This window comes from Vespa mandarinia, chromosome 1 (genome assembly GCF_050613455.1).
Source record: "Vespa mandarinia isolate Hongniang chromosome 1, ASM5061345v1, whole genome shotgun sequence".
Lineage (NCBI taxonomy): Eukaryota > Metazoa > Arthropoda > Insecta > Hymenoptera > Vespidae > Vespa > Vespa mandarinia.
Genome location: NC_140810.1, coordinates 17,227,501 through 17,245,000, shown reverse-complemented (window position 1 = coordinate 17,245,000; position 17,500 = coordinate 17,227,501). Strand labels below are relative to the sequence as shown.

The 17,500-nt window shown below is 32.1% G+C and overlaps 1 protein-coding gene across 8 annotated transcripts in view; it reads left to right on the top strand.

The window, feature by feature from the left end:
• The window catches only part of rho-5 (rhomboid-5), a 243,629-nt gene that overhangs the window by 203,448 nt on the left and 22,681 nt on the right, over positions 1-17,500 (top strand). For all 8 annotated transcript variants that reach the window (XM_085659065.1, XM_085658969.1, XM_085659119.1 and 5 more), the window contains exons 6-8: positions 2,872-3,216; positions 3,940-4,126; positions 5,433-5,522. In XM_085659065.1, coding sequence (XP_085515191.1) covers positions 2,872-3,216; positions 3,940-4,126; positions 5,433-5,522 — 622 coding nt within the window. The remainder of the gene's footprint in view (positions 1-2,871; positions 3,217-3,939; positions 4,127-5,432; positions 5,523-17,500) is intronic.

Sequence of the window (17,500 nt, the reverse complement as noted above, 5' to 3'; positions counted from 1 at the left end):
TTTTCTTTTTTTTTTTTTTTTTTTTTGTCCTCTTTCTGCCTTTCTTTCTTGTTTTTTTTTTCTTTTTTTTTTTCTTTTCTTTTTTTCCTTTTGCAATTATTTTTAATCAAATTTATATATTATATGCTTGGCGAAATATTCGACAGATAAAATTGATTTATTCTCAATTAATTTGTTGGAATAATTTTGACAATTAATAATTTAATTCGTTGTAAAGGATTGCAATGAATTTAAACGAATAAAAGAAAAGGAAAGAGAAAAAGAAATATAAGAAGAGAGAAAGACAAAAATTATTTAACAATTTAACAATGGCCCTTTCTTTTGTTTCCTGCCGATTTATTTGATTTTTGTTTGATCATTAGAAAAATTTATTTAATTGATCGTAAAAGAAAAGAAAAAAGAAAAAATAAAAAGAGTGTAATAGAAAGAGAAAAAAGGAAACGATCAAAGAAGTTCAGCTTCGTAAATATTGAAAATTGTTCAAGTTTGAAAATAATTTACTATTAAAATAGAAAAGCTTTTCTCTACTTCGAAGATATATAATACTTCCTTTTACTCAGGTCGGCTCTTACGATTGGCGGAAAAGTCCTAAGAGAAGAAAACCGATGAAAGAATGCACTGGTACGACACTACCGGGTCATGAATAGATGAGAGAAAGATAGAATTGAAAAGTTTGGTGACCTGAGGACCGTCTACATGTATAGTTATCCATAAATCCTTTGGCTTTTGGCCCATTAGAGATAGGTTATTTTCAGCGTTGAAAATTTCTTTTTTTACGTGAGAAAAGAAAATTGACGATAAAAAAAAAAAACGAACGAAATCGAAAACGTGCGTTAAATTTAAATTTTCCTTTTTATAAACTTCGATTCATGACAAGAAGGAGAAATAATATAAGTAGTTTTCGATAGATTTGTTTTCTTTTTTTTTTTTGGAGCAAACAATCCAAAATTTCAAAATATATTATAAAAATAGGATTGTAGGATTAAGTGTATGGACGTTGTGTCGACACTTAAATATGTATATACGAAAGATGTGTCTTACGGTAAACAAAAAAAGAAATCAAAATAAATAAAACAAAAAAAAAAGCAAAAAAAATTGTGGGAAAAGTCACGGATAAAAGGGTCCAAACGAATTGCCGAACTCGATTATCTGCTACTTTTTATGATTTTTTTTGTATTTTTTTTTTTTCCTTTTTTTTTTTTTACTTATTTGTTTCTTCCTCTGATCGGATGCTATTAACAATTTAACAAAATTTTAACTCTTCTCTACGATCTTCTAATTTCGACCTTTAAGAAAATTTCTTTTTTTCTCCTTTTTTTTTTTTTTTTTTTTTTATGTTTCTCCCTTTTCTTTTTTTAAATTAAATTCCTCTCGAATAAAAAGATAATTAAATCAGTGATCCACCAGAGATCGTCGGTCGATCCCGACATACTTTCGTTCCCTGATTTATAAATTAAAAAAAAAAAAAAAGAAAAAAAGGAAAAAATAAAGGGGGAATCCTCGAGATTATTACGATATTTTAAGATTGGATTTACGTAAATTTCATAAGTTAATTCTCGCACGTTGGATAATTTAGAATTGCCTAATCTTGTCCGTCTCTGTAAAAATTGATGGTAGGGAAAGTTTTTAAGGTGACCCGTTAGAAAACTAGAGCGGAAAATACCGTTGGTGTCTCCGAGGATGACGGTATAATTATTCCTCTTGCATATTACGATGCACCCTGCGCGCGGGATCGATATTCTATTCCTAAACTTCTAGCCGTATGTGGGGTGTTCTTGCCTCTCTCTCTCATTCGAAAGTGGGTCAAACCGTAAGAGGCCGCGCGCTCGCGCTCTTATTACTACTCAAGGGCCGTGTCGAACGAGTTTATCGCTCGAAACTTATCTTCCACTGCACTGTGTATTTACCTAAGCCGTTTCTTTACAAACTTCATCTTTCAAGTTCTTCTTCTTCTTTTTTTTCCCCGCCCCCCACCCACCCTTTCTTCCTTTCTTTCCTTTTTTTTTTATTTTCTTTTCTCTTCTTTTTCTTCTTCTTCTTCTTCTTCTTCTTCTTTCTTCATCATCATCATCAAAGAATTGAACGCAAATAATCCCCAGTAATAATTATTCCTGATAAAATATAGATAAAATGAATTATTTCATAATGCGATAATTGTCCGCTTATAAAATTCTCATTGATGATCATTGATAAATCAATAAAAAAAAAAAAAAAGAAATAAATAAATCATTCCTTTATTCTTCTTCATTGGACAATACGAATAATTTTTAACGGAATAAATTTTAATATTCGTCCAAAATATTTTACATAGAAATATGAAAATAATCTTATGTATCATAATTATCTACGAATTTCTAAGAATTATATTATTTATCATAGTAACAATACCATCAGTTGAAAGCTTTTAGAAAAATAATAAGTCCAATAAAAAGGATATATAAATGAAATATCTTATGAGATTTACTATCGTCCTAAAAAAGAAATTAAAAATTCTTACAATTCCATTATTAATATTATTATTATTATTATTATTATTATTATTATTATTATTATTATTATTATTATTATTATTATTATTATTATTATTATTATTATTATTATTATTGTTATTATCATCATAAAGAAAAGATAATAATAATAATGAAAATAAATGAAACATTCCAGAGGCACAATTTATGTTTCGTAATAAAGAAATTCATTGAATTCTTATACCTCATTATTATTATTATTATTTTTATTCTCTCTCTCTCTCTCACTCTCTTTCTCTCTTTCTCTTTCTCTTTCTCTTTCTTCGTTTTTTTTTTCTTCTTTGTATAAAAATACAAAGTAAAAGGTGTATAATGCAAATAAATGTTATATATATTTTTTTAGGCAACCGTCACCAAGCTCTGGCACGACGGTAACATCAACGATCTCGTCAAATGGCGGAGATGGCGATGGCAATCAAGTGATCGGCATGTATGCTGTTGGTACAAGCGTTCCAACGTCGACGGAGACGTCAACGATAACGCCGGTAACGACAGCGTCCTCGTCTATCCAGATGACCGGAAATACCGCGATCGGTACTCATTCAGTCACAAATATTACGAGAAGCGTGTCCGCACCTACTGCACCAAGGCCGCACGTTCAAATTAATAATTCGGCCAGTGTTTCTGCTAACAATTCGCAAAGGCCACGACTAAGAAGAAATATGAGTCGTACCGAAGCCATTCGAAAGTGAGTCGAATTATTTGTCTTTATTTTTTTTTCTTTTTTTTTCTTTTTTTTCTTTTTTCCTTTTTTTTTTTTTTTTTTATAGAAGAAAAATCTGAAATATTTTTTTGGAAAATATGTGCATTTAAATTTCATCGCATTGATTTCTTTTCTTTTTTTTTTTTTTTTTTTTTTTTTTTTTCTTCAAACAGCTCTCTTTTCATGAAAATTTTAATAAAATTTATAAGCGCGCTACGCTCATATAAAGAGTGAATAAAATTAATTTTCGTTCTTTCGTTTCTATTACTCTTTGTAAATTTTAATTCGTCATAAAATATCTTTCGTATCATTACACGCGTCATAAATTTTTTGCCCTTCTTTCCTTTACATTTAATAAAATTTATAATCGTAAACCAATTGCCGAACTCGAATCATATAGATTTGTCGTTCCATTCATTGACATATTCAATTTCATTTCTTGATAATATTTTTCACGTTTGATTTCAAATTACTTCTCGACGTGAGATTCTCGATTATGAGAATTGAAAGAAAAAAAAAAAAAAAAAAAAAAAAGACAAAAACGAAAGAAAAAGAAGAAAAATATAAAAAGAAGTAAAGAGTATCTCTATTCATTGAAAAATTATATATATATATATATATATATATATATATATATATATATATATACATGTATATACCAGATTTTCTTCATTACTCTCTAATTTTCTGGTTTATTCGACGTGACAGTTACATCAAGCGTGAAACCGCACAATTCTTTGGCGTCGACGAAGAAACCGAGACCGCGGAAAAGCAGAGATGGTTGGATAGACGACGACGAATGGCGTCGAGGAAGTACGGTGCTCTGGTGCCGGAACATAGACCACCGGACCCAGATATTACGAGGGACGTACCGGATACCACTGACATACCCGAGGTGAGTCCGTTTTCGAAAATTCCCCGAAAATTGCCGAAATTCGTCGAATAACAGAAGATAACATTAGGGAGGAATGGAGGGAGTGATGATGGGAGAAAGAGTATGACGAAAGAGGAACGTGTTACGTTTTAGTGAAACATCTAAATTCAATTATTATTCGTTCCTTGATATATCAATTTAATTTATCAAAATTCATTCGTCCTTTTCTTATTGAATAATTATTAATCGTTTACATTTATAGCTTTCAATTGATTATCTATAATAATATATGTTTCTACGTAAATAACATAAATATTTCATTATGGCGCCTGAAAAGCCGACAACATTTCATACATCACCGATAAACATGAAGCATCGCACTGCGAAACAATATTATCGAACTTTGTGTAGAGTGTTGCATATTTACAGGCGTGACGTCAAATCCAACGATCACGTAAGTAATCGTGATTTAGAATTTTTTCATTTCTACCTTTTTTTTCTTTCTTTCTTTTTTTTTTTTTTTTTTTTTTTTTTGTTTCTTTTACGGTCATATCTGAAAAATAGGGAAAAAAAGTAAAAAAATCTTTGAAAAAAATTTACAAATTCGACAGCCCAATAGTGAGTGAATGATAGAAAGAGAGAGAGAAAGAGAAAGAGAGAAAGAGAGAGAACGAGACTCGAGAGTTTCATTTCGGTCTATCTCGATCGTTCTCGACCATTCAATTTCGCTATTGCCAGGCGCAAAGACCCTCAGCTATCGTCCACCAAAAACTTTTCATCGACTCGATCGTGCATCTGCAAACGAGTTTTACGTTTTCGCTCCTTTCTCTCTTTCTCTCTCTCTCTCTCTCTCCCTCATTCTCTCTCTCTCTCTCTCTCCCTCCTCCTCTTTCTCTCTCTCTCTCTCTTCGTGTTAAAATTTGCCAACCAAAATTGTCACGTATTCAAAATGAAATTTTTAATCCGTTTGGGTACGTTCGTTCTCAACGTCTCGTGACTTTGATCGGTCGTAGCTCGATCGTGAAAATTATATGCGAAAAAGAAAAAAAGAAAAAAATAAACAAAATGAAAAGAAATCAAAAGAGAAAAGAAAAAAGATACGTATCAATGAAATTCTATAGCGACGTATTTAAACCGCATATATGTAATATTATCAACGAATATATACATATTTCTGAATACATACGGATTATATACAGACAAACTGAATATATACAGATTTTGTATACATATATATATGTATACAAAATCGATATTTATGGATCTTAGAGTAGATATCTATGAATGATGACAAGCATATGACAAATCGTTTTATTCCTTGTTTTAGGGCGTGACATTGAGACGATGGCAACAACCTGTACGTAGGAAAGATTCCGTAGCAAGGATGACACTGTCGGGACTTCACTACGTGGTAGAGGTGAGTTTTAGATACTAACCAGCTATCGATTATAACGATCGAATCCAATTTTTATACGTCATGGATGCGTAGATCACGATCGACAAAGTACATACATATATTATCCTAAGATCATAGTATATCGAGAAAAACGTGACTTTTATATTCCAACGTTTTATCTTATGTTTTAAGATCGTTGAAAGATCGATAACAATATGACGTTAGAAAATACGATAAAAAATTTTGATTTATATTCGTTCACCTTTTTTTTTTTACAAGCGAACAAAAAAATCGTCGGAATACATTCGACTAGAATTGTAAATATTTATTTTAGAAAATGTTCATTACCAATCGTTTAAAATAATGAAAGATTTGAACGTACATGTATATATATATATCGATTAAATCTTCTCCGAACAAATTATACGTACATCGAAATAGTATTATATAATAATATAATCATCTTAGAAGTGAATGAACGACGACAAATCGAGTACTTTGTTGAAGATCATGTAATGACTGGAAATGGAACCGAATGAGAGGAAATCTGACTGCGGTTAATCAGCGCTCTCTGATCGCCTAGCCGATGTTATCCGTCTGAGTGTGTCGGTAGTTAAGTCGCCTTGAACTTAAGTTACACGTCCGTACGGAAGTCAGCACGATCATTAAGCTAACGAGAGTCTGGTAGCCCTCTTCCGTTTTACAAGCACTAGTTTCAGCTTTCCTCGGAGTAAAGCCATACGATCCTATAGTATTATATACTTGTACATAACTACTCTGCACGTACATACATTTATATATATATATATATATATATATTTATTTATTTATTTATAAATAAATAAATATAAATAATAATATAAATATAAATATATAAATAATATATATATATATATATATTTTTTTCTCTCCTTCTTTTGTATATTACTATTGATTATATATATATATTTAAATATCGACAATATTTCTCGTACGTAGCCAAACGTTTTTCATAAACTTTCTTTCAAACTCTTTTATTCTTTGAAACGTCGTCATTAGGATGTCATTATGGGCCATTAAAATTACGCCCACTCCCATCGTACGATCTCGATTATTTTAAATTATACGCTCGAAGTACTTTAAACCATCGTAGTTGTTGTCGTCGTCGTCGTCGTCGTCGTCGTCGTCGTCATCGTTTGTCGTTGGAACGATGAGGAAAGGGGAGGGAGGGAGGAAAAGGTGGACATAGAGCGTGAGGGTTTTCTTTTTTCTATTTCTTTTTGTTCTTTTTTTTTTTTTTTTTTTTTTTCTAACCAGGAGAAGGGAAAGGGCAGGGATGGGGGAATGAGGAGACCGCTTGAAAAATGTCGAATAAAAAAATCCATTAGGAAATTTCCATAAGACCGTGTAAAGCGTATTTAAATGGATCGAAGGATGATGATTACTGTTAGGGAGAAACGAGGAGGTGGAGGAATAGGTGTAAGTGTGTAGGTATAAGTATATAGGTGTAGGGGGAACGAGGACGTGGGGGTTAAAAATCGAGACGCTTTACTTTTTTAGATAAGTGAAAATCCAAGCTTAATGGGCCGTGATATCCTGGAAATTCTATTAAATGGTACACGCTGGTAAGACTCTCGTCCGCTGTCTCTCTGATATCCAAGACTACTATCAATGGGTTATAACCATGGATCTTTTCGTACCTCTTTTAGGTACCTAAAATCGTTTTAGATCGTCCAAGTGTACCATCATCATCCAATATCCGATATAGAGATAACCCATACGACATTTTTACCGCGTTTCAGATCGACGCGGCGATCGGAATATTAGATTTGAAATTGTCAGAATTCGAAGAATCCTTCTCTCTCTTTCTTTCTCTCTCTCTCTCTCTCTCTCTCTCTCTCTCTCTCTCTCTCTCTCTCTCTCTCTTTCTTTATCTCTTAAGCCAGTAAAACGCTCTACGACACGTTCCTTCACTATACCTTCTTTCCGATTGAAATTCTTTCTCGTATCGATAAATACATAACCAATAGTAGAAATACTTGAATGTATGTATGTATATGTGTGTACGAATATATGTGTGTATGTACGTCAGTCTTATATTCTTCGTAAGTTCGATACGATACGATTTTTATTGACAAATTGTACCCCGCTAACAAATTTATTATTTATTTCTCTTCTTTCTTCTGTCTTCTTTCTCTGCTTTTCTTTTCTTTTTTCTTCTTTCCTTTTTCTTTTTCTTTTTTCTTTTCTGTCATTCATTTCTTCTTTCATTCTCTTTTCCTTCCTTTCTTAATATTTATTTATTTATTTATTTATTTATTTATTTATTTATTTATTTATTTATTTATTTATTTATTTATTTATTTATTTATTTATTTCGTTCTTTTTTCGTCTTCAACGAGAAGCAACAAGGAAACAAAGAAAAAAAAAATAAACATAATACCTTCGTGAGGTACGGAAAAAAAGAGAGAAGTGATGAGGAGTGGATAGAGTGGGAGGAAGAGTAAAGAGAGAAAGAGAGGGAGTAAGAGAGAGAAAGAGAGAGAGAGAGAGAGAGAGAGAGAGAGAGAGGAAGGGTAGTTGAGTGGGGTGGTGATGGTGAGGACGACGCTAAACGCATCGCAACGCGCGCGTTAATCCTCAAGGGAGGAAGTGGCGGAGGGAGAAGGGAGGGAAACGAGTATGACCGATTTTTCATAGAGGTTCGACGCGTCGAACTGGTACGTCGAACCCACTGCCGCCGCCACTACCGCCGCCATCACCAATGAGATTCGGTATTTCTTTTTTAGCCGCCATTGTTGTATGCGAGGTTGTTCCATTCGCGAGGTTTCCCGACAGTGAAAAACTGTATCTCTCTCTCTCTCTCTCTCTCTCTCTCTCTCTCTCTCTCTCTCTGTTTCTCTCTCCTTCTCTCTCTTTTTTCTCCTCGCTATATGCCTCAGGCATACGAACTCGTTTCAGTTTTGTTGGTTTTTCGCCAGTTTTCCGACAGAATGGGCAACGTCGAAGTGGCCAGGAGCGTAACGTAAAACGGCCGAGAGCCAACGGCACCGTGAAATCCCCATGATTCTTCGAATTTTCATCAATTTTATATGATAGATCGATTTTTTGGATCCCAAAACTTGATCCCTCCGACGCCGTGGATGTGTCCGATTTTCTTTTTCTTTTTTTTTTTTTTTTTTTTTTTTTTTGTTCGTTTGTTTTGTTCCTTTGTCTTTGGTTTCTTCTTTTCTTTTTTTTTTTCTTTTTTGTTTGTTTTCTTCTTCGTTTTATTTTCATAATACATCTTTCGACTTCTTTTTCTTCTTTTCGTTTTTTTTTCTCTCGACGGAGACAACTAAATGAAAATAAACATTATTATTGTTATCGTTATTATTATTATTATTATTATTATTATTATTATTATTATTATTATTATTATTATTATTATTATTATTATTATTCGTTATAGCTTTGATAATAATCACTATATGCATATATATTTATATATTTAATCATATCATATCTGTATGGGTTAAGTAACATATACATATTTAAAATATTATTATTATTTTTTCCTAAGTATTTACGATAATAATAATAATAATAATAATAATAATAATAATAATAATAATAATGATGATGATGATGATGATGAATCATTAATATCAAATCCATAATCTTATCTTGATATCCAATAGTATTTCTTCGTGGACATTTTAGATCGAACAAAATCGTAAAAATTATTTAACAAACGCCAAGTAATGTCTTCAAATGAAAGATGTCGTAGTAATGTCACGTAACCCAGAAAGAAAGAGAAAGAAAGAGACAGATAGAAAGATAGACAGAGAGACAGACAGAGAGAAAGACAGTTAGAGAGAGAGAGAGAGAGAGAGAGCATCGGTGTTTAACCATGAATATCAGGAGAATTGGAATTATAATTGGATCCTGAGAGTACGATCCCGAAATTCTGACGGCTCGAAAATCTATTCGGTCACGTTCAATCCCATTCGATTTCCATTTTACTCCTCCCATCAAGCTCCCATCGGCCCCGAAGGACCGTGCCTGACTCTCGCGGTGTTGTACTCCGAGATTTGTATAACGAGATATCGAGGTCACGTTCCATCCGACCGAATGAAAATGAGACAAAGAATATTGATAATAATCGCAAATATTTTCCATGCTCATTAAACGCTAATCGTTCTAATTTAGGAAATATTTCTTTCTTTTTTTTTTTTTTCTTCCATTTCTTTTCCGTTTCTTTCATTCTTTTTCTCCCCGTGTATTTCGTTATTAGGACAATTATCGTAGAATTATTATCATTATTATCATTATTATTATGATTGTTATTATTATTATTATTATTATTATTATTATTATTATTATTATTATTATTATTAGTATTATCTTTTTTCTTCTTTTATTTTACGATAAAGAGAGATGATGGCGCTTGTAAAATTTCTCGATCGAATAACTCAGACGTTAGGGCGATAGATTTCGTTGGGAAAAGAAAAAAAAAAGAAGAAAAGAAATTTCTTTTTTTTTTTTTTAATTTTATGCGTCCGATAAATAACTTCCTTTTTTTTTTTTCTTTTCTTTTTTCTTCTTCTTTTTCCATCGACTCATAACACTTACAATTCACGGTGTGATCGTGCGATTCAATAATCCTTTTTAAATTTTCTTCTCCTTTTTTCTTCTTTTTTTTTTTTTTTTTTCATTTCACATTAACGTTATGTTTCCACGACGTTCTATCACGAGTTAAAAACGAACGAACGTCGATCTAGGTAAATATAAAAAAGAAAAAAAAGAAGAGAAAAAACATATTGTCGAGCAAACAATTATAGGGCAACGTTGCTCTCTCTCTCTCTCTCTCTCTCTATAGAGAAAACAAAAAAGAGAGAGAGAAAACAAAAAAATACTTCGATTACATATTTCGTTTACAAAAAATACATATTTTCTTCTCTAGAAAAAGAGGGAAATCAGAAGGGAGATGAGAAAGTGGAATGAAGAAATAATGGAGGAGAGTGGATAGGGTAGGAGAAAAATAAATATAAATACCTTCTTCTTCTTCTTCTTCTTCTTTTTCTTTTTCTTTTTCTTCTTCTTTTACTACTACTACTAGTACTACTACTATCTCTTCGTATGGATTTGGTCGAGCGTGATCGAAGAAAATCGATTACAAATGGAAGCTCACGACTATTGTTCCTATACTATTCGACGGCCTATTGTACTTCCCCTTGATTTGCCGGCGCTCTTCAATTTCACAGTTTCGAGATACAATTCCTTCTTTATTGCTCTTCCTCTTATCGTCTCTCACTCTTTCACTCACTCACTGTCTTGCTCTTTCTCTCTCTCTCTCTCTCTCTCTTTCTCTCTCTTTCTCTCTCTCACTCACTGTCTCGCTCTCGCTCTCTTTCTCTCTCTCTCTCTCTCTTTTTCTTTCTCTTTTTATTTTCTCTTTTCTACCTCAAACCAACATTCTACGTTTTCCTTTTACGTCTTTCCAAGTCGCCTTTCAAAACCGATGCAACTTAACTTTCTATTATCCGTTTTTTCCTTTAGAAAAAAGAAAAAAAAAAAAGAAAAAAAAAAAAGAAAAGAAAATAGAAAATCTACGTATTCATTAAAATTACATTGAGGGATGGAAAGGTTTATTACGAGAGAGAAAGAGAAAGAGAGAAAAAGGGGTTGAGTATGGGGAAGTGTATAAAAAAAAACAGAAAGAAGAAAAGAACAAGAGTTAAAAAGAAAAATACGTAAAGTAAAGAGCATTTAATTTCGTTTTTATATTCGACAAAACATAAAACAACCGATGATGATTTTAAGGAACTATGATTATACATATACATACGTAAATGGTTACTTACTTTGTTGTTTATTCGTAACTATAGTCATTAACTTTTTTCTAATTTAATCCTTTCCCGTGTATGTATATTAACTATAAAATTATTATTACCTAAAAACTTATATGGAAATATTTGAAAACGAACTAACTGATGAAAATTGTACGTACGTGCCTACGTACGTGTACATTCGCGATGCGCGCGTATATGTATGTGAGTATGTGCCTATGTGTCAATGTATATGTATTTCTGTGACATCAAAATTAAATAGACATTATAAAAAGTTAACTCGATGATAAAAACTTCGGTTGAAAGAGACAAAGAATATTTTTATTAACAAAGTGATACACTTAAGAAAAGAGAGAGAGAGAGAGAGAGAGAGAGAGAGACAAAAAAGAAAGTATTATAAATGAAAAATGAACAGATAGATACATATATACATACACACACACACACATATATATGTATATATTTTGTAGTAGACTAACGCAGAAGTTTTTTTTATACATACTCTAGACTCGTTTGAAGAATACACAGACGAACTTTTCCAGGTCATACGTAAAATATTCTAATGGTCCTCCGTGTATACAAACGATACACTTTCCTTTCATGAAGGAAGACACAGACAACGAGCTAAACATACCTCGGTCGCTGTCCATCTTGCTTTCTATCCCCAGTAATAGTAGTAGTATAGTAGCAACACCAACAACAGCATCAACAGTAGTAGCAGTTGTAATAGTAGTGATAGTAGTAGTAGTAGTAGTAGTAGTAGTCCGACTAAGTGGTAAGTTTTGAAATACGGCCGGCGTAGTCTCTAGTGGAACTTTATAGGAGCTCGTGGCATCCCCGATTCTTCCTATCCTTCTTCTCGTCCTTTTACCTACTTCCTTTTTACATCCTAGAAAAATTCGTCTGTCCCTTGGCGAAAAGTAGAACTAGGAACTTCTTTTTTTTTCCTTTTCCCTGTTTTTTTTTCCCTCTTCTTGTCACCTCCTTTCCTATGTTTCTTTTTTCTTTCTTTCTTTCTTTCTTTCTTTCTTTCTTTCTTTCTTTCTTTCTTTCTTTCTTTCTTTCTTTCTTTCTTTCTTTCTTTCTTTCTTTCTTTCTTTCTTTTTCCTTCGTCGCCATCCTATTTTTATTTATTTATTTATTCTTTTTTTTTATTTTTTTTTTCTATTATTATTTTTTACTTTTATTTCATTTCTTTCTTATCCTCGTTAACGTTTAACACGTTTGATGATCTCAAGTAACGAGGATATCCTTCAAACGACTCATCCATGTTGGATGTCATTATGACGATAATATTATCTATGGATAATTGTATTCGTACGAAAAAGAATCGTTACGTAAAATCATTACGTGTAGAAGTTAAAACATTACGAAGATTTGTATTAATTGATAATTATGTTAATCGAATCGTCGATGATAAATCAAATATCTTAACCAAAATATCTTAACAATTACGAACTGTACAATCTTTATGAGGTTTACAGTATATGATAATTGTAATTCACGTCAAGTAATTATCGTATGGTTTGAAAACACCATAAAGATTTTTTCTAAGCAATTATGTTAATCTAATATACATAATAATTTAATTAACCAAAGTATACAATTACACGGTATATATTCTTCCTTCGGTATTTCGTATAATAATATATATATATATATATATATATATATATATATATATATATGTATATATATACACCTCAAAATAATTTCAAATTGTACACTTGGGATGGATTGCCAAATCCAAGGTATTTTGAACAACCGTCATTTATACAGAATGAATATAATTTTGTCTACAAAAAAATACTTTACATTTTTTGAAACCTCGGATATAATGATCAATAGGTTGGAAAATTTTCATTCTCAATTCTATCATTATATAAAAAATAAAATTCATGAATCATACAATGCACAAATTATTTTAACTGTGCTCAAAATTGGTCTGAACTTTCCTACAACCCACAGGCACAACTAAATACATATATATATATATAAACCCCATAAGAATTTTAAATAATCCATTCGATTTAGAATTAATTCGTATTATTTCACATTATCGTTGCTGTTCTTTACAATCGAAGGATAAAAAAAAAACTTTAAGAGAAAAAAGAAAGAAAGAGAGAGAGAGAAACAGAGAGAGAAAGAGAGAGAGATAGAATAAAACAAGAAAAATGTGAACACTGTCGAAAAAAAAAAAAGAATCTACAAACGGCCGTGATCGATTAATGTCAAATTTAACGAGACGGGAATTCGCAGGCAATTAACTCCCGGCGATACTTTCAATATATTTTCAAAGTGATTTGTTGGCCGACCGTGTCAATTCGATTAACGGCGCAAAAGAGCGCCTGGGTCTCGTGCGTCCCACGAAAATCCAATTGTCCGTGGGCGTCCGTTAAGTTTTACCAGACGCGACGTAGAAAGTTTTCGCGTGTTTGTTCGCTCTGCTTGAACGTCATAGTGCTAAGCTCTTTCTCTCTCTTTCTTTCTGTAAATATATATATATATCTTTCTCTCTCTCTCTCTCTCTCTCTCTCTCTCTCTCTCTCTCTCTCTCTCTCTCTCTCTCTCTCTCTCTCTCTCTCTCTCTTTTGCTCGGTCATCGACGATCTTCGACTTGTTTGCCGGCTTAGCACTAGTGGATAATGCTTCCCCGTTAATTAACGTCCTTCACTTTACTTCTACTTTACTCGGCTTTTCCTTCTCCTTTCGACGAATCCTACTTTCACGTCTCGACTTTTCAACGTTATTTCATTTAATAAATGTCTTTCCCGTTTCTTTGGAGCAGTGCAATAGGAGAAGAACAGAAGGAGATATAAAAAAAAAAAAAAAAAGAAAAAAGAGATAAAAGGATGAGAAGGAGGAAATGGAAAAGGAAGAGGAAGAGATAGAAGAAGAAGAAGAAGAAGAAGAAGAAACCTTGACGATTTATAAAACGTAGTAGATACGCTTACCGGTAACAGACGTAGCAACGTTTTAGTGCAATTTCGAACGGAGAACTTTGATAATGCTGAAAACTTTCCAAGAGCGAGCCCATGGGAACGATACGCGTCATCCCCTATCTACAAATTGCTCATATTGCCGATTCTATGCGACGCGAAATTTATGTTTCATTGGATGAGAAAGAGAGAAACTTTACTCTCTCTCTCTCTCTCTCTCTCTCTCTCTCTCTCTCTCTCTCTCTCTCTTTTTCTATCTCTCTATCTCTCTTTCGTCCTCTCTTTCTCTCTTTTCTACGTATACGACGGATGACATTCGAAAACTAGATAAAATATTTCAAGTATATATATATATATATATATATATATATATATATATATATATACATACATAAATACATACACATAGATTTCCGAATAATAAAAATTCGTACGAAAGGTATGAAAAAGTTTAAAAGAAAATAAATTTCTAGATAACTTATATACTATTTTATATATTATATAATGTTTTATTATCAAATCGAATCTGTAAATCGTCTCTCTCTCTCTCTCTCTTTCTCTCTCTTTCTCTCTCTCTCTCTCTCTCTATTTATCTATCTATATATCCATCTATATCTCTTTAGTGTTGTAAATCATTCTGTTGTAATTTTCAATTTAAATAATATCTAATGGCCGTAATCATTTACTCACGTTAATTCCAATATCCGAGAGAAATGTACGAGGTAAAAATAAAATTATTTTTGGAACGTCGTAAAACTCATTTCAACGATCGTTCTCTTTTAGTAAAGCGTATCGTGGCGCACAATGGTATGCTTTCCAACGATGACTTTGGGAACGTAGTAGAAGCTCGAGATTAACGGCATGGAATTGTAACGGGTGTCGCGTTACTTCGCTGTGGACACTTGCACGCGAATACCACAAGTACGATATTGCTTTCCTAGTTTCTCTCCATTTCTATCTCTCTCTCTCTCTCTCTCTCTCTCTCTCTCTCTCTCTCTCTCTCTCTCTCTCTCTCTCTTATACTCACGTAAACATACACTTAAAACTCTTTCGATTAAATTATCAGTGATATTATATCACTGATTACACATAGTAAATAGAAAAAAATTAACAAAATCGTCATTTAAAAAATTTTTTATATTGTCATTCTAATACATGTATATATATATATATATATACATATAAATTTCTATTTGTGAGATAATATTGAAAATTATATCTGTGATCGATTTTCAGAAAACAAACAGTTTGTATACTCGACAAGATTAGTAAATTACATCGATCATATATAATTCGTTAAATTACCTAAATATTTAATGTCTATATATCTCGTTTTACATATTTACTTATATATATATATATATATATATATATATATATATATATAAGTTACTACCAGTATATATATATATATATTGGGTAGTAAACAAAAAATTGATGAGGTAAAATGTAGACGACCTATAAACATTTGGCAACTCTTCCCTATCTACATACGTTACTAATTGTCCGTGTAACCCCAATAATCCTATATGCTACTAAGCCCTTTTGATAACGAGCTTTATCGATTTTACGCCTTATTAGTAAATTTCAATACCATCAAAAAAGAGAGAGAAAGAGAGAGGATGAAAGAGAGAGAGAGAGAGAGAGAGAGAGAGAGAGAGGGGAGAGGAATTTAAAGAGATAAGGAATTTCTTGGGTCTATCCAAGAATTTCAAGCTCCTTCATGAGGCAAAAGGAAAAGTGGAAATTTCTACGAGGATACGCCTGTAAGACTGCATACTGATTAAGGTAACACCGATGTTAGTTAATAACGGGTTTATTAGTTTTCTACCCTAATAAATGGCCACGATGGTCTCCTTATTGCGTTGCACTGCTTCGCCGAGGGTGATGTAAATTTTAATAAAAACTCGTGCGGGACCGTTCTCTACGTACGCGAATACCTATCTAAACCGTAACTTACTACCGTTATACGTAACATTCAAAATGTTCCTCGGTGCCTTTGTAATCAAATTCGTAGAAAATTAATCTAGCGTGAGGATTAATCGTTGTTTAAATGTGCCGAGAAATTAATCCTTTTTTTCTTTTATATATATATATATATATATATATATATATATATTTTATCGACTTTAGTCAAGAGAAGAGAATCTTTTCTGTGATGTTAATTTATTATTTAAAGTTAAATTATTACGTAAGTAATTAAAAATTTTAAGCTGAGAAATTAATTCTTTTCTTTAATTTTCTTTTTTCAAATTTACTTTATTTTATTCCGTTTTGTTTCCTTATTAGAAAGTATTTTTTATATTTCATGGACTTAATTAATTTATCAATATAAAAGTACCAACTTTAAACGGATGTACTTGCGAAATTACAACGTTCATTTATTTTTGTCTAATTAAAAATTACTAATAATATGAAATTCTTCATATATATATATATATGTATATATATATATATATATGTGTGTGTGTGCATTTTTTTAGCAAGTAATTTTATCTTCTTTTCTTTTCGTTTTTTTTTTTTTTTTGAAAATTACTAAATACAAATGAAAACTTCAAATGCATTAAAAGTGAAAAACATAACGTAACGATATCTATGAGCCTCTTCTTCATTATTAAGGAAAATAAAGAAAAAAGAAAAAAGAAAGAACAAATAAGAAAACAATAGCCATGGAAATAATAATTAGGAAAAAGTACTGAAGCAATTCTATTAAGCTTCGATCAACGTACTTACTTACTTACTTACGTTTACCGAAGCACACCAACTCGTTCTACTTACGAAAGTCCATTCCGTGGTACTCTTAGAAGAAACGTTTTTCCACATCCTTCCTTCTAACTCCTTTCCTCCATCCCCGCCCCCTCCCTCTCTCTCTCTATCTACTTACAACACTTATTAGTAAATCCCCTCACGACTCCATCACGTCCCTTATTCTCTCGACGAGAAAATCTCTTCTAGTAGACTAGAATTTGGTAGTTTCAGTGTACTCTCTCGCTCAGTTTCTTTCTCACTCTCTCTCTGTCTCTCTCTCTCTCTCTTTCTTTCATGTATATTGGGGCGATAAAAAATGGTCGAGGGAGATCAGCGAAAAGAGAGAAAATAATTCTTACGCGTGTTAGTGAACGATGGGGAGAATGAGGATGTTAAGTTTCCTAAGGAGAACGTTTTCTATACCGAGGGATGCTATTGGGTTCGAGAGAGAGAGAGAGAGAGAGAGAGAGAGAGAGAGAGAGAGAAAATATAGATGGAGGCA